Raw genomic sequence first — 19,899 nt, forward strand, 5'->3', positions numbered from 1 at the left:
TTAAAGAACCCTAGTTCTCCCAGAGAAAATAAGAAAAAAACATATCAAACTCGAAAAGGCACGGAGTACTTTTTCATCTTTGGACTAAACGAACTAACGTGTGATGGGATCAAAGCCGAGCTTGGAGAAAAAAAACGTCGAAACGAAAACGTAGTGGGGGTTTTGCGCGATTGGGCAGATACCAATTGCTCAAGAGAGGGATTTGGTAAGCTTGAAGCCTCTGTTAGGACCAGGGCTTTAACAATTTTTTATTTTTCTATTTTGCTTAAAATTCATCTTTTTTAAATACAGTTAACCAAAAGACATTTTCACACACGCTATCGATAATAAGCTAGAAAGCCTTAGAAAGGAATCTGTCGAAGCGCGGTTTTAAGGAAGACTACGACAAACTATGGAACAAGTCCTTCTTGCGCGGTATGCCTAAAAACTACCTGGAGCAGTCGGTCTCCATAAAGCGCACGGATCTAGCAGAGTTACTGGAACGGATAAACTTCATAAATTTCACCGCGTTATTCCTCCTTCAACGTGGTTAGCCGGAGACCCGCAAATACTCCTTCTTTTGGTGATTTGGAAACCGCCTAGTAGCCAACTAGCTCAGTTCTGAACTTGCTTTTTTAACGATCTCATGCAAATAATATATGTAATTCTTATTATGATTTATCCGAAACAGACGAAAGCCGCTCACTTTTCGATTGACAACTATCAACAACTGCAAAGTCAATGCCACGGCGGCAACTTGCGCTGGGACTATCATAACGCTTTCTTTTTCGCTGGATCGTTAGCATCTACCATTGGATACGGAAACGTTTATCCTGAAACATTTGGGTAAGTATTGACACCTTGGCGTGTAATTACTCGATATTCTTTGGCAAAACTCTCGATGAAAATAATAATCCGTTTTCAGTGGCAAAGTATTCTGCATATTCTTCATCGCTTTCGGAATTCCCTACTTTGGATACATGATGAGCGTGATATCTGAGCTGATCCATTTGAATCTACGACGGGTGGGCACCCTTCGAATTCGTCATCGCAGCCTCGTCCCAAGCTCCTCCAATTTTGATAAATCGAAATACACGATGGAGTTCTCGACTGCTTCGTATGTTATTATAGGTAAGTTTTGCAAACCGTTAGAACTTTTAACATTAATTTTGCATTACCAGGCTCTGCAGCTCTCGTTTTCCTGCCTTCTTATGGTCTCACATTAATAGAAGGATGGAGTTACTTTGACAGCATGTACTACAGTCTCATTACGCTCACTACCGTCGGTATCGGAGACTTCGTGCCTTCTATCCTGCCTCCTAACAAATTTGGTATGTAAGACTATCAGGTATATTTGCTGAAGCTCAGTAGAAATATTAGATAAGAAATGAAAGAAGAATGTTCAAGTTGAACTCCTAGATTCTAGTCAACAGTAATTAAATAATTTGAGATCTAGCTGATTTTGCATTAAATCTCTTGCTGGGGTACGTTTTGAGATGCAACTGGAGTTTGTTTTGAGTTTTCAACGATTACGTCAAGAATCTGTTTTGGTGTTAAATATTAGGCGTAATTTGGCGATCGCGTTTTTATTGAACTTTTGCCGAGATTTCACTTAAATGCGCAAATCACGTTTTAGGCAATAATCGAAACTGGATAAAATTGAATTACTTTGGATTTTTAAGCAACGTACGTACGCAATGATACAAAATGCTTCGAGGCTTTGGTTGACCCCATCGATAGCTCTAGCAAATCTATCGATACAGGGATGCCGATTGCTTGTAATCAGGTACGCTAAACCGCATTTATGATCATTATTGAAACTTAATGAATTCAAGACGGAGTGGACCGAAGCAGTTCAGTTAAGTTATAGTTGGTATCGCGTACTGGTCTTTATTTGGATTCTAATTGGGCTTGCTTGGCTTGGCGGAATTATTCAAATGATTAGGAATGGATTTCCAAATTAAGATGTTAATTAATCATTTCGAAGCTTATCCTGGATAAGTCGCGGCAGCTTTCTGGAATCCACCAAAAGCGATAATTTCAGATTCAAAGCAAGTAACCCTGAAGTTGTTCTGAAACGGTTCTAAAACCAGTTTTATGCTTATTTCTTCTTATATCAACAGTTAAAATTAAGATTCTTGAACCTAATCAAAAGATATCAGAGTACAAAGACTTCAGCAAAACCGTTCTATCGCCAGACATTTGATTAAACAAACCAAGTCAGAAACCGACCCAAATGATAACTGTAAACTTATTACTGTAAATTATTTAACGGAAAAGAGAGAACTTGATATTCAATTTGATTTTTCGTTTGTTAGCTTTTTGAAAATTGGATTTCCCGTTTCTCGACGACCGGATTTTCATGAAAAAGAAATGTTACAAGTTGGATACCGCCAATTGCCGGATCTGTGGAAGTTGTTTTTGCGCATTTTGGTGACCGTACGTCCGGTCTGCTATTGAGAAGAAATTATGCTTTGTGGGAAATTTTCCTGGAACTAGAAGGCTGTTCTTGAAGAAGGATTGACTCAGTTAAATTTTAAAAGTCCTATTGAGGACTGAAATACTTTTCAAGGAAAATAATCATCAAGAAAATGGTCATTTTAAACAGTTAATTCGGTTCCAATCGATTTTATAAGAGCTAAAATAAATAATTTATACATAACAACTAACAAAATTAGTAATAATGGTATGATCATCGTTGAATAATCTTCTCAGGTCTAAACTCGTCTGAAGTAGAGATGAATTCCAGTGAGTTACTGTGACAGTTCAAACGCTCGATTATGAAAGCACGACTTTGCTGAAAGCTCATCATAGCGAAATATTGGATCAACGATGGACGAAGTTCTTGATTTTGTTAGAGAAGAGCGAAAAAATAGACAGGGTGTACTTGACGCCATTAGAACCCACCCTGAGCGTCACGAACTAGGTCAACGGCTGAGAATTCAATTCAAAATGAATTAATAATAACATGAAAAATAGGTTGAGAAAATATGTAGCTTTTGAATTCGAAAAAAGCGAAAGTGATAATGTCTAGACTCGATGCAGGTGACTTACTGCAACTCAGCGGGCTCTTGGCGCCACGGAACAAAGCCCCTCCCTACGACAATATTCTAAATACGTTAACATGCCAAGAGCTATTGCGCAGCCTTACGAAGAGTGATTTGCAGGGATCTCGGTAGTACAAGAATATAAAATTTCATATAAAAAAATTCTAAGAGGAAATATTTGTGATTCGGATTTGCCAGCCCCGAACGATATCGCAAAGTGGTGGCATATCTATCTTCGTCGAGAAGAGAAACAACCAAACTTGAGTGGAATTATCCACATTCTTCAAAATGCAGCGCCAGTAAAAGAAGAGTACAGTATTTACGAGGATTTCGTCATCGTTAATAGGATTCGTCGATATCCTGAGACCTTGTCGAAGTCGATTTTTGATCGAAAAGAGGTTGTTTAAACTTATAAAGTATTCGAAAGCTCACTTTCTTTAGATCCAAATCAAGACAACGCCATTCACCAAGCCGATGAAAAATCATGGGGTGCTTGTTCTACGCAGAGTTTGAAAAAATGGTGAGCGCTCATGCTCGCTCACTCACGTAAAAACTCACGAAAAACAGTGAGCAAGAGTGGTTTGTCGCTCACTTAAAAAAAATTCCGAGGACCCGATCCCAACTCACTCGCTTACGAGAGTTTCAACCATTATTTCAAACTCTTGCTCTACGAATCATCAAGAAGAGCCAAAACTCAAAATACGACTTCGAAATTGTCCCTACAAAGATAAATACGTTGGCAAGATACAACCAGGAACTCATCGAATTTGTTGGCCCATATATTCTCGTTAAGATGAAAATGGAGCTGACGGATCCTTCAAAACCCCTGCCTCAGCTCATGGCGAAAAGAGCCGAGTTTAATTGTCTGATGAGTCTGAAGAACTACGAAAGCTATGTTGACACGTTTGAGGAGATTAAAGAGTACGAAGATATGGTCGAAAAAAAGTATGCTGAGCGACCGGGAGATACATCTTCAGACAAAATGGGGAAAAAGTATGGATCGACCACTTTTACCACAATTCATAATCTTAGGCCTCAAAATATATTTCAGCTTTTGGAAAACAGATGCCCTACGAGATATTCGAAACAAGAAATGGATCAACGAGTGTCAAGGCTGCAAATATTACGGCGAGTGCGAATGTTACAAGCTGAAAAAACTGAAAATTGAAAATAAATCGAATTGAAACGTACTTGTGTGCTTGGTATGCGCGAAGTCGAGCAAGGGTTAAGCGTATCTAATAATGCTCATTTAATTAAGCCAAAACATGGGTAGGTTTTCCAAGTTCTAGCACCTTGGAAGATGTTGTTGAAAAGAAATACCTGGCGCTGTTGCGCTCGAGACTCCACCAAAGCCGCCACCACCAAACGTCTGAGGTGCATAAAACTACTGCTCCAGCAGCAGCAAAAACAATAAGGATTCCCGATAAGAGAAACCTAGAGAAAATCAACGAATACAAAAGACAATGAAAGTTTTTTCTTTGCTTTTTGTCAGCGCCGCTCAGGCCGAAGTAGTGGAAGATGATATGTGTGTCAGGAAAGGTCAAAAAATCATACTGTCGCCAATGCAGATGTTTGGGCTCTGATGGTATTGACTAACCTTAGTAATAAAAATTTTGCGACCAAATACAAAGAGATGGACGTGTCGCCCCATGCGATCAAATTGACAATTTGCCGGTGGAAGCAACTCTCAATGGGCTCGGCCGAATGGATCAAGAGCGTAGATATGTGGATTTGAAAATGATGGCCGAAAAGTGGTGGGCTAGAAACAACGGCGGTGCTTTCGATGAGCGAAAATACTGGGCATATGGATGCCACTGCTACCTCTTAGGGGACAGACCAATGACTGAAATGGGCATTGGCAGTCCCGTCGACGCGTTGGATAACAGATGCAAGGCCTACAAGGAAAGGTTCAAGCTACTCGAAAACTTGTAGCTCTTACTGGATTAATTGAAGTACGCATCATCTTCCGTTGGATAAGACTCAAATCTTATCACGGTGTGACACAGGTAGCGCTTACCGCCACGTAATCCAAGTGGAGGGCGCGTAATATCAAAATCGCGCTTGCGCCTTGTTTTGGGTGTCAATCTAAAGCTCAACAGAGTGTTTATTTTCGAAATGCTGTCCCTGTAACAACCCCTTTCTAATTTCAGGATATTTATTTCGAAAAAATGCTCAACAAGGAAAAAGTTTTTTTTTACTAAAATTTGAACCAAATGACAAGGACTGCCAAAAATGTGCACGGGCCAAACACGGCAACGAATGCATTGGCGAATTTGTCAAGTACACATGGCGATACAGCAAGAAGAATCAAAATCTCGCCGCCCAAGAGGTTTGCCTAATAAATTCTATTTTAGGATTTGAATTGAGCTGTATTTTAGGATCCAGGAACGTGTGCTCGCGAGTTGTTTGAATGCGATCGACAGCTGATCTATGATATCTGGGAAAAGAGGGTAAGATATTTTTCCTTACGAAATCATAGAGTAATTTATACTCAAGGAAATCTTTGACACCCAGTACCACGCCTTCTGGTCAAATGACGACCCCGCTCTGGCTTTCGATAACCGAGACCCCGACAATTGTCCTCGCAAAGGAGGCGTCCGAGTTGAGCATCAATGTTGCGGCGGCTACGATCGACCCTATCTCTGGCTCAACCTGAACAAGAACCGATGCTGTGCTACGCGAAATCAGCAGACCGGCGATTCTGTCCCTTACGATGCCGATTGCGAGCACGGCGAATGGCTTGGTTTCTAAAGATCTAACAACACCTGTAACCTGTGTAAAAATTTTTTTTTTTGAATAAATGTTCTTAACTAATAGCCTGCTTGAAAACGATGTTTTTGGATGAGAATTATAGAAATTGTCATTCAAAAAATAGTTTGAATGTGTAAAAGTCTGTTTATTACAAGTTTAATCCTGTTTAATTTGTTTCACTCTAGGTTTATAAGGTCTGAGTTTGGTTACTTTGAGCATAGTTTCGGGACTTCGGTAAAGGTAAATGAGTTTGGCCATTAAATCTTCTTCTAATTTCCATTCTTTGAGTTCGCGAACGAGGTAGATGTCTGAATATGGTCGTGAGAAGAAAATACTCAGTACTTAAACAAACCTGAACAAAGCTGAAGAAGCTCATCCACATTTGGATATTCATGGAACATAATATAAGCACCGTCGTATTGGAAAATAGCGCGAGTATAACGACCCGCCAACAAAACAACCGACAAATAGAGTCCAATAACTCCATAACCAGTCAGCCAGGCTAATGATTCAGGGCCAGTTTTATCCGAAATGATGATCAGCTTGTCAACAAGGTCATCGCTATTTGGATTGGTCGGAATCTGCAAAATATAAATTTTGTGGTGAAATCAAGGAAAATTATACCATTTTGCCGAGAGTGGTCATTTTCCACCATTTCTCTTCTTTGACTGTCACATGTTCAGTTTCGCCTACATCACAGCTTTCTGTCGCGTTTATCTTGTACGCGCCTGTCGCTGTCTCACAAACTCTAAGCACAGTGACTCGTCTCTCCAAGTTGAGTGTTACATTTGCCCAGAGTTTCGTGTTCAGGTCTTCATTCAAAATGCTGGTCATTTCACGTGCGGTGTCTGTGTTTAGTGCTCTTATGTAGTGAGGTATTGCTTTGTGAATTGTGACGCTCAGGTTCGGGCTCTCGCCCTCAAGAACAGCCTTGAAATCGGCGCACTCTTTTTCGCTCAGCTCATGCTTCGCTTCTCCGGATGCGTACTCCCACAGTTTCTCGTACTGATTCGGATTTCGTCGGATTTGGTAGTCGAATATGAACCATGCCCCACAAGTGGTCCTGTTCTCTCGTATGACTCGTTTCTCTAGCAGTCGGATCATATTCATTTTCTGGGGCTCGGTTATTGACCAGATTGTGTCCGAGTTTTTATTCACTATGATATAAGGTTAGCATTCTGCGATAAAATTGGACCGACCTTTGACGAAGAACAAATCGCCATGATCGTATCGTGAGAGCATTTGTTGTGCGCCGAGATTATCCTTGAACCCATAGTTCGTTAGACTATTGAACTGGAGTTCTGTAAAAGGGATGAGATTGCTACCGACAGAGTAATCGGTAAAGATGTCTGAGAATCCTTCCAGTGACAGAGAGATTTTCACTTCCTTCGGCGCGTTTGGAACACCAGCTACCGTTTGAACGATTGACATGAATGCCAAGGGGAACCACATGATTATAATCAATAGGACAATTAACAAACCACCTAGAATAAAAGTTAGAATGTTTCCGAAAAGCTCTATTAAAGGGCCAACAAAATAATCAGTTGTTGAAAAGGCAATGCCATGCGCCTGAAAATTCTGTTGGTTCTTTCGAAAATGCGAAAAGAAGATAAATGAGATAAAGGATGGTGCTGCTTTCAGCATATTACAAAAATTGCAATAAATGCGAGATAACTGAGATTAAATGCGAGATTTCAAGTTTACGGCTTATTGCTTCCATAATCCATTGTGATCTTGTCATTGCGTGCTCTGAACAATTAGTGCTTTCTTCAAATGGATAAACCATACCTCCAGAATATTTGAAGCTGGGCCAGCGTGGAAATCCACGTGGGTAATGGAACTGCTTTTCCAAGTGACGCCAGCACTTGATTTGATAAAGCTCGTGGTAAATCGTGGTTAACATGAACCATCTGAGAAGGTTGACTAAATTGCAAAGAGACGTGACTCACCTTGAAATGCCCACAGTGGACTCAACGAACATCCAGTCCATAATATTTTGGAATTCAATAATGAAGGGACACACGCGGTATCCGATGAAGACATAAAGGTTAACATAGTTGTATCGTTTTGTTAGGAAATGTTGCAGAATGCGGGTTGGATAGCCAGATTTTATCTGAACGGTTATCAGTGTCTGTTTACGCAGTGAAAATCTACCTGGTGAGCACTGAATGCAAAATATATCGCTTTGAAAGTGTACAATGAAATTGCGACGTTGTTTTTGAAGAATGAACGGCTTGTTATTTGTGGCAGTAAGAAGAAGATCCTAAACAAATACTTACCAATAATTTACATACAGTTAGACTTACCATATGTGAATAACAAGTACTTGTGCAAAGTGGAAAATTAGCTTGGCCATCAGATTCTTTTTGAGATAAATTGCACGATCTTAATATAAAAAGTAAATACTCACTTCACAGAAGTTATTTCAACTTACCGATGAGAATAAGGAAAAAATGGGTTATGAGGAGGTAAAGGAAACTTTTAGGAACGGTATTTTCTTTAATCTGAACGGTAATATCCAGGGACTGGCCGACAGTATGCTTGCCAAAAGCCCAGTAGCCGAACATGATGATGATAAAGCAAATGAAATCACAGCCCAACATCCAAATGTACATATCAGTGGGCATGTTCTTCTTTTCTTTTTCTTGCTGAATCAAACGAGCGTAGAAACGACCTAATATTATTATTAAGTAAAGAGCGGTTATAATAAGTGAAAACCTGGCGATTTGAAGAAAACAAGTAATTTGTTGAGGAGCCAATCGATGACACGTAGGAAGCAGTTCTTATTTTGCTCTGAGGTGCGCGGGCGATGATTTTTGTCCTTGCGCTTTTTAAGGCTTTTAAATAGTGTTATTCTTACTAAAATGAAATCGAATGGATTATTTAATTGCCGTTCCTTTGATTTATTCCGTCCAACGAGCCGGTCGAATCCGTCAATGGTCTTGTCAACAATATAAACTTGGAACAGATTCGTATTATCATCATCATCGTCCAGGTCACGTTCATCATAGTTCTCCCATAGTCCGTGGACCTTCAAAAGACCACGCTGGAAGAAAAGCACAAGCAGTTGGGCAATATCCAGATACTTGACTCCGTCACGATTCTGAACACCAAAGATCTTTTCTAAGGCGAAAGGATCGTTCTCGCTGGCGTTCTTGATTTTATAAAATTGCCAGAATTTGAATGCAAAAATGTATTTGATCGTAATGACAAGGCAGGTGTAGCCGATCACAGTGACCCAGAACCGCTTCGAGGGCCTTGGAACGCTTAGCATCGCCCAAAGAAACACCATTCCCAACATGGGAATCGACAGGATCGAGGCGTTAAGCATACCATTCAGAATCATAAGAGCGTAGCAAAGATTGTCGATCTGGAACTGAGCAAAGTACCAGATCGCGCTGAGGAAACGTTGGATGAAGTGGTCTTCTTTATCGAAATCATCGGGACTCACGAAGTAGTTCGAGAAGTCGTCTTGATGCGTTCGCGATGCTGATGAAGGAGTCTCCACATCAGTTCCTGTTTGGCTTCCCGCGTTTGAGCCAGTACCGTGTCGAGCCACGCGATTGAGAGCTGCGTTTCGGATTTGGTGTGCATACCTTCTATCAGCTACTACGGGCAATGTATTTCTCGACTCTTGTCTATCCCGTTTCAACTGAATGATGATCGAGCGATAAGCTTGTGTTCGTGTGTTCAGCACTCTAGTAAAATAAATCACTGTATCGTAGAGAAGGTTTCCTTGTGGCTCACTATCTTCTTTTGGCACGGCTACAGTCAGTTCCGGACTTTTCGATACCTCTCCCGGGCTAGTCGCTGGCTCCGACATGGTTGAGTCCTCCTCCATAGGAACAATATGATCTGATTTATCGTAACTGACTGATTTAAAGACCCTATCAGCATGCTCATCCGCCCAATCAACTCGAGGACGGCCACCCGTCGGCAGCCTCGGACTCTGTTCTTTATCAGTTTGTTGAGGTCGTTCAAATAGGGTGTCTTTGCTCTCGGACATATCTTTGCCTGGAAGCCTTCCTGTGAATAGAACATTGCCGATTCCCTGTTTTATATCTCTGAATGATTGAGGCAATTTTGGGCTGTTTCCAGCAGCATTAATTTGATTATCTGTGATCGAGTGCTGCATTCCAGGTGTGCTTTTTATTCCAGAATCTGAGGTCGATTGAGGGAGTCCATGAGGCGTTTGTGTATCGTTGTCATCGTCGATTGTTTCTGTCAATCCCTCGAACCATGTCTTGTCGCAGACTCGCAAGGCGTCGAAGTGATCGTATGGCTCTTGAAGATCGCTGCGGACATTTCTACGAATACGCTCGACTGACTCTTGGACACGCTCCTTGTCAATTTCCTCATTTTTCTTTCTTTTTCCAGCTTCCATTTGAACCCACAGGGAAAACAACTGATTGCCCTTAGAGCTCAAACCGATTTGAACGATTAAATCTTCACGTACATGAAGGAAATAGTAGCTCTGGAATATGCGCCGCTGGAGCAGTAAGAAAACAAATGTAGCAAAGTCCCACGCGATGCCGACAGCTTGTACGTCTTTTTCGTGAATACATTCGTTTTCTGGTGGTTTGTTGTTTTTATCCAGTATTGTAAAGTAAGATGTGTCTTCGCAAGAGAGTGATAGTAACGAACGCAGATAGCATGTAGGATTGTCGGGCCCGTTTTCGATTTCCTCAACTGTGCCCGAAAACACACATGCGAGAAGCTGGAGACAACATTTCGTGACGACGACAATGCCATTATAAAACAACAGCCAGTTCCAACGACGTCGAAGAATTGATGGTCGGCAGGTAATTATCATTTGACCTTGATATAAAAAGTAAAACGACGCGACTAGGTATCCAAGGCAGAAGAGACTTGTTCGGTTCGTGCCTGCAATAAGGACAACAGTGAATGTCACCCAATAAACCATTGAAAACACAAATGTCTTTAGTCTATCGAGGGTGGTTGGCGGCTCGGCGAGGATAAAATTTCGATGAGGATTGTCTTTTACATCATCAAGAACAGTGTCGTCGTTTCTGCCAGCAAGCTTGATCCAAGTGTCGGTATTTTCGTTCTCAAAAACGCCGCATTGACAAACAGCGAGCAAAAGTTGGAAGAAGTCAAGAATGATGGCATTCGCTTTGGTGTGATCTATCCCGGCATCTTTCGGGAGAAAGAGGTACTTTACAAATTTGATCCGTTCATCGTCGTTGGAGATTAATTTATAGAATATCATATTTTCATTGTTGTAATATTTGTCCGCAAGATTGACACAGAGAGCTTTGGGAATATTCAGAACGAGTACAAACTCGACTGCCCAAAGAACTGAGAGAAATATTGTGTAGCCTTTCCAGACTTTGGCCAGCGTTCGACGCGAATTCGAAGATATGACAAGAAGAATGAGAAGGCAAATCGCATAAATAGTACCGAAGAAATCCTTACGCGTCCAAATCGTTATCACACTGGAAATGAAGCACACTTCAACACCAAACTTGTGGAAAAAGTAATTTGCAAAGAACTTGCAGCACTCCTTCACAGAGCGATCGGCATTCTCGCGAATTATTTCTGGGAAAATGGCACCAGGTGCGACTTTCGACTCAGGATAGTGGTTCTCCAGGAAACGGGAGCGCCGGAATATAACTCGCTCAGCCAAAAGGACAATGATGATTGAAAGCCATCCTCGAACAAATTCACAGAAACTATCCTGATCGTCGACTTTTTCAAAGCCAATCCATTTCATAAGATCAACGCTCTGATCTTTGTCGTCACAGCGGGTACTTTCCAGAAGTGTTTGATTTAAATTCTGATGAACGAATTCAAGCTGGTAGATCATGTTGAAGAGGAGCATTAGAGATGCCCAGACGAGCGTTAGAATATAAACAAACAGGTCGAGATTTCGAAAAGGGAGTCCCAGAATCCACAGAAGAGCAGGGAATAGGTAGCAAGCGGAGGGTTGACTGAGTGCAGAAATAATGACTACGATAGCGCAAATTTTCCACCGGTGAATTTCCAGAAGCTTCCACATGATTCTCTTGAAGATCTCAGCGAATACTGAGAACTTGGCATATAGCTCACGCCATTTAGTGCTCTTTGTTAAGAAAGAGTCACTTCGTCGACGAGAAAATCGAGTGCGGGAAAGAAGAGGACCGTTTTGAAGGCGGTCATCGGTATGTTCATCGGTTAAAACGATGAATCGCTCATGGTAGTAATGCAGCTGGAGCATGCAGCAAACGAGGAACGCTGTGGGTAAGAAAATGGACATCATCAAGCCAGAAGAGTCTTCGTAGTACTTGAGGCCAATATCTTCCAAGTCCGATGTATTCAAAGTGGTTATATTCTTCCAGTAGTCTTGGAAGCCATTTAGCTGGAAAGTGTAGATGAGTACTACCACTAGAATCGAGTATACGACGAGCAAAAGCCAGAATACTCTGAGCACGCGATGCCACATGTTCCATGATAGCTGAAAAATCACGCCGGAGAATAAGAAAAATAACATGTAAATGATCTTATAGCCAACCACTTGACCATTGAGGGCTATGAACAGCAAGAAGCTGGAGACGATAATAATAAAGTATCGAGCTAATTGTTCGAGTATCCAAGCTTGGATTTCAGGCATTGGAAGTTCGGCGTTCGGGCGTTGTTTCTCAAACTTTTGCCTAATATTCTCGTGGATCATGAGCCAGAAAACAAGCGTAAAACCGATTCGCAGGAGGAGAGTTGTAAAGGCTAGTCCCTCTGGTCGACTTCATAGTCTTTTTCATATGTTCGAAAAATGATATTTTAACAGTCGCTAGCTTAGAAGAACAAGAAAGAAATAAAGAAGAGAATGTTGAGTTGGTTTTAGGATAATTAATCAAGTAATTAAGAGATTGATGATGATGGCCGTCATCAAAAATAGTAGTCTGAGTTAGTTATTAGAATCCTAAATTAGAATCCTGATATTAAAGACTTTCCTAAGGCCAATGGTTTTCAGACCATCGCTTGCTTTTTCACCCTTGTCATTGTCATGAAGTTTCGTCGGAAGCTCATCATCCGTCAGCCTCAATGAGTAAACGAATTGAAGCAAGATCAGCACAATTGCATAGAGTGTGATGTACTTCGAGTGTCTCAAGGTAACTGAAGCTCTATCCCGCGCCATCCACAAGTAACAACTCCAGAGGAGCAAGATAAACGTTATCCATGAGTGGTATGTTACTGACCAGGCCATCATCATGATCAAACCAACAACATAGAGAACCTTTTCTCGCAACGCTATCCAGATTTGTCGCTTTTGCGGTAATCGTGATTTAAAAATCGACATTCGATGCATAACAGCTGAAGTGGGCGACCTGGCAGAAGGCTCGGGCAGATTGCTGTATGCATTTTCTTGGATTTCGGTCTCCGAGAAGGTACTTGTCGCATCGACAAGAGGGTCCGCTTCTTGAATATAAGCAGCACTACGCTGACTTAGCTGACTATAATACGCTTTTTGAGACGACTTGAAGTCGCGAAAGATCATATACGAGTATGCGCAGCAAAAATGAAGCAGCAGGACAAACATGGGTTCGAAAAAATCAGGTGTCTCATTCTGCCAGCAAAAAGGCTTGACACAATCTTCGTGGACACAGTTGTCGACTACTAGATCGTAAACGGGGGTTGAGTCAGAAGTGTTTGCCCCACATGGGTTGACAATAGTACAGTCAACAATAACGAGTCGCTTGAGGCCTAGAACCCGCGAGGCAAGATCGGTGGCATTGGTTTCTGTGTTGATCTTCATGCTGTTGCTATTGATGCTGGGCAATTGCCACATGTACATAATGAGCAAGTGGCAGGCTGTGTAAACGCTGAGGCCAAGGCGTAACTTGTAGATGTTGCGCTGCGGCTCCAAATTGACGTGAAACGAGTACATAGTCGTGAGGAATAAGAAAAATAACAGATATGGGAAAGATAAGGCTGATGGAGAAGCGATACCAGAAAGGGCCAAAAAGACGAGGGTGAAAAGAAATAGGAATTTGTTCCATCTTGACTTCGTTTCCAGCGTCTGATCTGTGATAGACTCGCCAAGAAACGTTTGGGACTGGCCCGGATTTCCAGGAATCAGTTGCGTCTCCTGACTTCCCTGATGGCTACCTTTCGCCTTGATAGCACATAAGTTCAGATACGTCAGCAGGGAGATGATGAAAACGACGAAATTCGGCACAAGGATTCTTATACTGTTGATCAGGTCGGCTTTATCGAGTGCTTGCATTCCCAAGAAACGGTAGACCTCTTCTGTCTTTGAACATTTGCCTGGTTCGCGATTGAGAATGTCAACACCTTTGATGGCAAGCACGGCGAGGAAGATGCATTCAAGCAAAGAAAAAATACACGAAAAGATAACGGTGGTAAGCGTGAAACGCTTGGCATAGGCGGTGTTGTATCCAGTGTTGTAAGGCCATGTTAGCAGAAGCAAAAGATAGACGATGCCGATGAAGTCGTAGCGGAAGAGAATCGCCGCGCACAGCGACACTGGCAACAGAACGTAAAAGAAAACATTACAAAGTCCGACATTCGTCGGGGTTCTCTTCATTGGCTCACGGCGATGAACATTCTCTCTGAATGCGAAAGTCAATAATTGTTTCTCTTCTACAAGGTCGTAAACAGACAATTCGCTTATACCTCGTTGGGGGCACTGGCCCAGGTGGCGGTTCGTCTGATTTCGCAATGGTCAACTCTTGTGGAGCAGTATCCTATGTTCTCCGATTTGCATATCAATGTACACTCAGTCTTAATTTGATTGACCTCAACGCTCAAGTTGATAGATCGGAAGCTGAATCGGACCAATTCGATTGGCCACGTATAATAAACATACGATTTACGACCAACGCTTACAAGTAGTAAAATAAGAACTATTCTCGAAAATATTTGAAATTCTTGAGTTAGCGATTTTAACTCTCTCTTGACTTTCGTGAGTCACGACTAAGACAGGAAACTATTGCTTCATTTACGTACCCGCTCATCGACTTAGACGTTTATTTCAGCGATCTTTCTGATCCGATCTGCGTCTCGATTCAAAATCAATGGATTTATGATTTTTATTGAGACAGGATAAAAAATCAATTGACGCCCGCATAAACTAAGACTCTGCTAAAAAACCCAAAAATTATCTCAAGGGCAGTATTCTCAAAAACCTGCTGTTTAGCTTTTATTCAAATTAAAAGAAATACTTATCAGAATTGACGAAAATGGGGAGCTTCGCAGTATAACGATTAAGCTACATGTATAGTTTCGAGGTTCATAATGCAAACAGGAAATTGAATAAAACTGTGAAGTAGAAGAGAACAGACTATATATCAGTGAGAACGGAAATTTGTTACAACTTGCAGAGCTATCATGTTTAGTTGTAGGTCATGTAGCGACCTGTCGAACTGAACTTGGCATATGACTTGATAACCTTCTGCACAGCATCGAGGAAGTCTTTTTCCGTGGCAACCTGAAATCACTGTAGAGAAAAATATTCAGAACGAATTCACCTTTCGTCTAGAACGAATTGCAAACATGCCAGCTTCTGTACAGACGGATCTAATTTCCGCACCAGTAGCGTTTGGACAAAGACGAGCAAGAAGCTCCCATCGAATGTCACGCTCACAGCTCATGCTTCGCGCATGAATTTTGAATATACTTGTTCGTCCCTCCATGTCAGGAACTGTGAACTCGATTTTTCGATCAAGACGACCGGGTCGCATCAGAGCGGGATCAAGCGTATCGGGACGGTTCGTAGCCATAAGGACTTTAATGTTTCCACGAGCGTCAAAGCCATCGAGCTAAAGGCATCGATAAGTTGGTACGAAACATCGCATTTATGAATGTACCTGATTAATAAGTTCCAACATAGTTCTCTGGACTTCGTTGTCTCCGCCGGATCCGTCGTCGAATCGTGCACCACCGACGGCGTCGATTTCGTCGAAAAAGATAATGCACGCCTTTTTCGTTCGTGCCATTTCAAAAAGTTCTCGCACCATTCTTGCACCTTCGCCCACGTATTTCTGGACAAGTTCCGAGCCGATGACTCTGATGAAGCACGCGTCGGTTCTGTTGGCGACTGCTCTGGCGCACAGAGTCTTTCCGGTTCCTGGAGGACCATACATGAGCACACCCTTAGGGGGGTCGATTCCCAAGTTGACAAACTTCTCTGGGTTCAACAGAGGAATTTCGACAACTTCGCGCATCTTCTCGATGGCGTCCTTACAACCTCCAACGTCGGAATATGTCACATCGGGTTTCTCTTCGACCGTCATCATAGTTACAGAAGGATCGATCTTTGGGGGAAGTGGGATGTTGATTTGATACTTTGTTCTGTCAACACCGACTCGCATGCCCTCTTCGATATCAGTAGGGGCCACCTTAAGATCCTTTAATAAAGAGTAAAGAATTCGACAATCACCTGTTGACCGAGATCAACGACGAACTTGGCGAACTGCTTTACATTAATGATGTATTTTGGCTCGGCAGAATCTGGCTCGATAATCTTCGTACATCGAGCAACTTGCAATGGCTGCTCGTTTTGACTCGCCTAGATTGTGCATGAGTCGAAAATAGAACCCTGAAATACCTGTTTGTCTGCCGCCAAATCCCAGAGAGCTGGATGAGCAAGGCCAGTATCGGACTCTTTAATACCAGACAGGTCATTTACCCGTTTTACTACGGCTTGTATATCGTCTTCTACCTTCTTGATTTGCTTGTGGTACGGACCCTGAAACAAATAATAAATTATACGTAACGCTATATATTTTTTCTAAATAATCAGCTTCGTACCAAATTTTCTTATATCAAGGAATGTCTATCATATGAATTAATTACCTGTCCATATGTTTTAAGCAAATGGATATCCCCTGCATCGAGGGTCTGAATGTTGTCCTCTTTCTTCGCTTTATCATCTAGTCCGGTATTACGCTGGTCCTTGCCCAGATAGTCTTTAGGCGCCATGTCTGTCTGAAGAAAAAACTAACTGAATCAAAATGGCGCGAATGAATGAATAAATATATAGAAATACAGAGTGGGGAAAAAGGTAAGTTGGCGGTAAGTTTACAGAATCTGCTGAGCAGTCAAGATCTACACAAAATTAGTTGAACGAATGAGAAGCGAAGGAAAGAAAGAAAGAGAAGTGATGAAGAATAGTACTTTTTTGTTTGCTTTCTGAGGTAAGGAACTTGCAGTGATGGTTAGTCTGATTGGGAGAGGCACTAGAAATCATAGTCGTCTACAGTCTTATCATTCTCGTCAGACACACGCGATTTGCAAACGTCGGATAGACGCTGCTCCAGCTGTTTGTGTTTTGACTGGTCGCCGATGCTCAAGTCACCGTGAGATCTGAACTTCAGGTTAAACATGGAGTCTCAATTAAATAGATCCTGCTCTAGAAATTCGAATACGAAATAATTGTACCTGTACGAAAGTGCAAGGGCTACCATATAATCATCAAACGAATATCTTGGTCCAGATTCTTCTACAGAGGCGACAAGACCTTCCGGTCGTTGATAGAGTAACTCAAAGTACTGGCGCGCCTGGTCGAGCGCCGGCTCCCGGTTCATCGTGATATTCGTCAGTGCTTGCTGGATCGTGAAAATGTTGCGGCAAATCTTCTTGACACCTGATTCGCTTATTTTCGTCATTTTACGCGCGCCTTCCATCAGCAAAGTGCGAAGTTGCTGGCCGAGCCCCTCAAATACGAAACGGTACTTTTGAGGTTGAAGAGAGCCTTAATTTCTCATAATGCATTATGTTACGTTTCTTTTTAGCACCTTGTAGAACATCTTCAATTTGCTTGAGCTCCGTTTCAAGTCGTTCGACTTCTACGTCCGTTTCTAGGGCGTCGCTGTTTCCAACATTGAATTTGGCGCCTTTGAAAAGCGGGGCTAAAAACAGAAAACATCGTACGCGCTGTTCAAGATGCAGGTACATCAAGCAGTTTTCAGAAAGTGACTGGAATCGGCCAAGAATTTGGTTAAGTTGCATTAGTACGTCGCTATCTCGCCCACTATTAAAATATTATACCGCGAGTTTCAGTTGAAGTACTTACTGTGAGGTGAGTAATCCAAATGTCTTTCGAAGTTTGTTAGTTAGCCATTCGAGACTTTCGTGAAGATTCGCTACTGCTTTAATGTCTGTGTGATCTTCGATGATAGTTTGACGTGATATTTCTTTATCTTTCAAAACCTAAAAAGGGTTGATTGTCGTTAAAATTGATCGTTTTATACTTCTGTGATCATTTCAGCCTCTTCTTTGAGCATAACCTGCGCGGCTTTATTTGAATCACTCTTCACAGAGATCCCAAAAGCTCTCCTCCAGCAAGGAGACCCTTGAATAAGCTTTCTTAACTCGGAGTTGTTTGTCAATTGATTCGAGAGAATCTCTTGATCTTCGGGCGTCACCAAGTTTTGAAGCGGCTCATTTATGCTTTGGTAGAATTTCTGTAACACCGTACATATCATTATGAAGAAGGTTTCGGTGTATTCGTCGAGCTGGAGAAGGACATCGACGAGGTCCTCTACCTGACGGAAAACGACAAGAGCGGATTGAAGGATAGGCGACGGCGAGCTGGCAGACTTCTGATGTGCGCTGTCGGAGATAACTTTCAACGGATCTGTAACTTTCGTCGCAGCATCCAGCTCAGAACTAACATCGTGACCAAGTTGCTTGATGAAGGTTTTCTCGATATGCTCAACAACGAACGTGTAAAGAGCAATGTGGCGCCCTGGCTCGATATTTATCTCTTTTTCGATTTCTGCGATAAAGGAACTAGAATTTACTTTTACTCCGCGACTCATTTTTAGATTTTTACCTCAATGAACGATATATTCCCGTAATATTCCTTGCACTAGTTTTGCAAACAGGCACTGCGGAGAAGTAAGTTTCAGAGGAATTGTCGTTCTCTTGCCTCTTCTCGCGCAAGTAGGTGTTCATCGAAATCGCATGTCCAGAAGCGTCGAAGCGGAATAACTTGTGCTTGCGCTTGGAGCCAAGTTCAACACCGATCGTGCTCAGACGGTTGAAAGTTCCACTGATATCTTCTTCCAAATATTCGACCAAAAGAAATTTAAGGACAGTCTGTATTTTTAGCCACACGTCTATAGTTGTGTACGGTCGTTTAGCCTTTGGCGAAAGACTTTCGAGAAGAGTCTGATGCATTCTTGCCACTGAACGGAACTGGGCGAAAATGTTTTCGAGAAGTTCGCTAAAAGTCGTTAAAATACAATTGTCAATGAAGTCCTACCTCAGTACCTTCGAGCTCTGCACTCCCTCTTCTTTGTGATACTCCTTGTCAGAAACATGCGTTGTTTCCCTGTTTATTATTCCAGACAATTCCGTGTCAATTCTGTTTCTTAGTTCCTCGGTAGCTGCATCTGTTTTGCCAAGACATTCGATCGCTTGAGCAAATTTTCTCATCTTTTCGAGACTCTCTGACATTTCCGTTTTGCTGTGTTGGCCGTAGATCAGTCGCTGAAGCTCGGTTATGAGCTTTTCGTAGACAATTTGATGTTTCGACTTAAAATTCTCATAAGATTGGTTCTAATCATTCAAGAAAACCTGTATTTCGGCACGCAAGTCATGGAGAGCTCCTACCAGCGCCAAGTCATTGTTGCACCAGTTGAGTGCCTGGGTGATCTTTTCAACGCACTGTGTCCACTCGCCTTCGTACATCAATTTATCGACCTCCATCGGTGCAGCTCTGATCTTTTCCACTTGCTCGAGCAGCGTCACTTCTTTTTTGTACTCGATGCCGTCAATCCATAATCCGCGGAGCTCATCCTGTCGACAGTGCAACAACTGCTTGCACTGCCCAAGCTTCTCTCGAACTTCAGTCATACGCGCGCGGCAGTTCGAAATTCCAGCATTGATGTCACTGAACCGGCGGATCGTTACTGAGATTTCTTCGTAATTCGCCTCAACCGCTTTGTCCAGCTTTCTGTCTACGTCGGCAAAGGCCTCTTCCAGTTTCTCTCGTTCCGCATCTCGATGTCTAATTTAATGCTCAGAAAACAAAGAAACCCGTTTATTTTCGCATTAGACTTTATTTACGAACCTAGAATCAGAATGGTCTTCAAGAGTCCGAATTACGGACATCAACAAACTGGACGGATCGCGAATAAATCCAGACTTCACCATTCTA

General features: G+C 42.1%; 7 protein-coding genes across 8 annotated transcripts; 3 read left to right on the forward strand and 4 right to left on the reverse strand.

The window, feature by feature from the left end:
* Nucleotides 1-652: 652 nt before the first annotated feature.
* Nucleotides 653-2,185, forward strand: LOC145708891 (potassium channel subfamily K member 10-like). Its single transcript, XM_081786589.1, has 5 exons — nucleotides 653-825; nucleotides 905-1,110; nucleotides 1,161-1,310; nucleotides 1,662-1,765; nucleotides 2,114-2,185. The coding sequence occupies exons 1-5, from the start codon at nucleotides 653-655 to the stop codon at nucleotides 2,183-2,185; spliced, it is 705 nt and encodes a 234-aa protein (XP_081642715.1).
* A 1,295-nt stretch (nucleotides 2,186-3,480) lies between these two features.
* On the forward strand, nucleotides 3,481-4,210 carry LOC145708892 (uncharacterized). The gene is made up of 2 exons (XM_081786590.1): nucleotides 3,481-4,019; nucleotides 4,078-4,210. Exons 1-2 carry the CDS (start codon nucleotides 3,820-3,822, stop codon nucleotides 4,208-4,210), a joined length of 333 nt encoding a protein of 110 aa, XP_081642716.1. The 5' UTR covers nucleotides 3,481-3,819.
* Nucleotides 4,211-4,414: 204 nt separating this feature from the next.
* LOC145707586 (uncharacterized) lies at nucleotides 4,415-5,842 on the forward strand. The gene is made up of 4 exons (XM_081785136.1): nucleotides 4,415-4,923; nucleotides 5,243-5,355; nucleotides 5,405-5,476; nucleotides 5,523-5,842. Exons 1-4 carry the CDS (start codon nucleotides 4,731-4,733, stop codon nucleotides 5,775-5,777), a joined length of 633 nt encoding a protein of 210 aa, XP_081641262.1. The 5' UTR covers nucleotides 4,415-4,730; the 3' UTR covers nucleotides 5,778-5,842.
* Nucleotides 5,843-5,901: 59 nt separating this feature from the next.
* On the reverse strand, nucleotides 5,902-12,530 carry LOC145707522 (piezo-type mechanosensitive ion channel component 1-like). 2 transcript variants are annotated; one of them, XM_081785059.1, is made up of 12 exons: nucleotides 8,674-12,530; nucleotides 8,496-8,604; nucleotides 8,212-8,451; nucleotides 8,084-8,162; nucleotides 7,932-8,040; nucleotides 7,727-7,890; nucleotides 7,566-7,687; nucleotides 7,482-7,526; nucleotides 6,977-7,261; nucleotides 6,402-6,934; nucleotides 6,130-6,358; nucleotides 5,902-6,085 (listed from the first exon to the last, which is right to left on the reverse strand). In XM_081785059.1, exons 1-12 carry the CDS (start codon nucleotides 12,445-12,447, stop codon nucleotides 5,934-5,936), a joined length of 5,841 nt encoding a protein of 1,946 aa, XP_081641185.1. In that variant the 5' UTR covers nucleotides 12,448-12,530; the 3' UTR covers nucleotides 5,902-5,933. The 2 variants fall into 2 exon arrangements, with proteins under 2 accessions (XP_081641185.1, XP_081641186.1); XM_081785060.1 differs by lacking the exon at nucleotides 7,482-7,526.
* Nucleotides 12,531-12,693: 163 nt separating this feature from the next.
* On the reverse strand, nucleotides 12,694-14,559 carry LOC145708893 (piezo-type mechanosensitive ion channel component 1-like). Its single transcript, XM_081786591.1, has 2 exons — nucleotides 14,409-14,559; nucleotides 12,694-14,344 (listed from the first exon to the last, which is right to left on the reverse strand). Exon 2 carries the CDS (start codon nucleotides 14,317-14,319, stop codon nucleotides 12,694-12,696), a length of 1,626 nt encoding a protein of 541 aa, XP_081642717.1. The 5' UTR covers nucleotides 14,320-14,344; nucleotides 14,409-14,559.
* Nucleotides 14,560-14,919: 360 nt separating this feature from the next.
* On the reverse strand, nucleotides 14,920-16,751 carry LOC145707525 (26S proteasome regulatory subunit 7-like). Its single transcript, XM_081785064.1, has 6 exons — nucleotides 16,590-16,751; nucleotides 16,342-16,482; nucleotides 16,174-16,302; nucleotides 15,602-16,132; nucleotides 15,263-15,553; nucleotides 14,920-15,222 (listed from the first exon to the last, which is right to left on the reverse strand). The coding sequence occupies exons 1-6, from the start codon at nucleotides 16,713-16,715 to the stop codon at nucleotides 15,127-15,129; spliced, it is 1,314 nt and encodes a 437-aa protein (XP_081641190.1). The 5' UTR covers nucleotides 16,716-16,751; the 3' UTR covers nucleotides 14,920-15,126.
* A 39-nt stretch (nucleotides 16,752-16,790) lies between these two features.
* On the reverse strand, nucleotides 16,791-19,898 carry LOC145707523 (exocyst complex component 4-like). Its single transcript, XM_081785062.1, has 9 exons — nucleotides 19,813-19,898; nucleotides 19,317-19,749; nucleotides 19,003-19,274; nucleotides 18,571-18,963; nucleotides 17,987-18,527; nucleotides 17,809-17,945; nucleotides 17,531-17,766; nucleotides 17,175-17,487; nucleotides 16,791-17,099 (listed from the first exon to the last, which is right to left on the reverse strand). The coding sequence occupies exons 1-9, from the start codon at nucleotides 19,893-19,895 to the stop codon at nucleotides 16,973-16,975; spliced, it is 2,535 nt and encodes an 844-aa protein (XP_081641188.1). The 5' UTR covers nucleotides 19,896-19,898; the 3' UTR covers nucleotides 16,791-16,972.
* Between the last annotated feature and the right edge of the window lies 1 nt (nucleotide 19,899).

The sequence above is a fragment of the Oikopleura dioica genome, chromosome XSR, assembly GCF_907165135.1.
Source record: "Oikopleura dioica chromosome XSR, OKI2018_I68_1.0, whole genome shotgun sequence".
Lineage (NCBI taxonomy): Eukaryota > Metazoa > Chordata > Appendicularia > Copelata > Oikopleuridae > Oikopleura > Oikopleura dioica.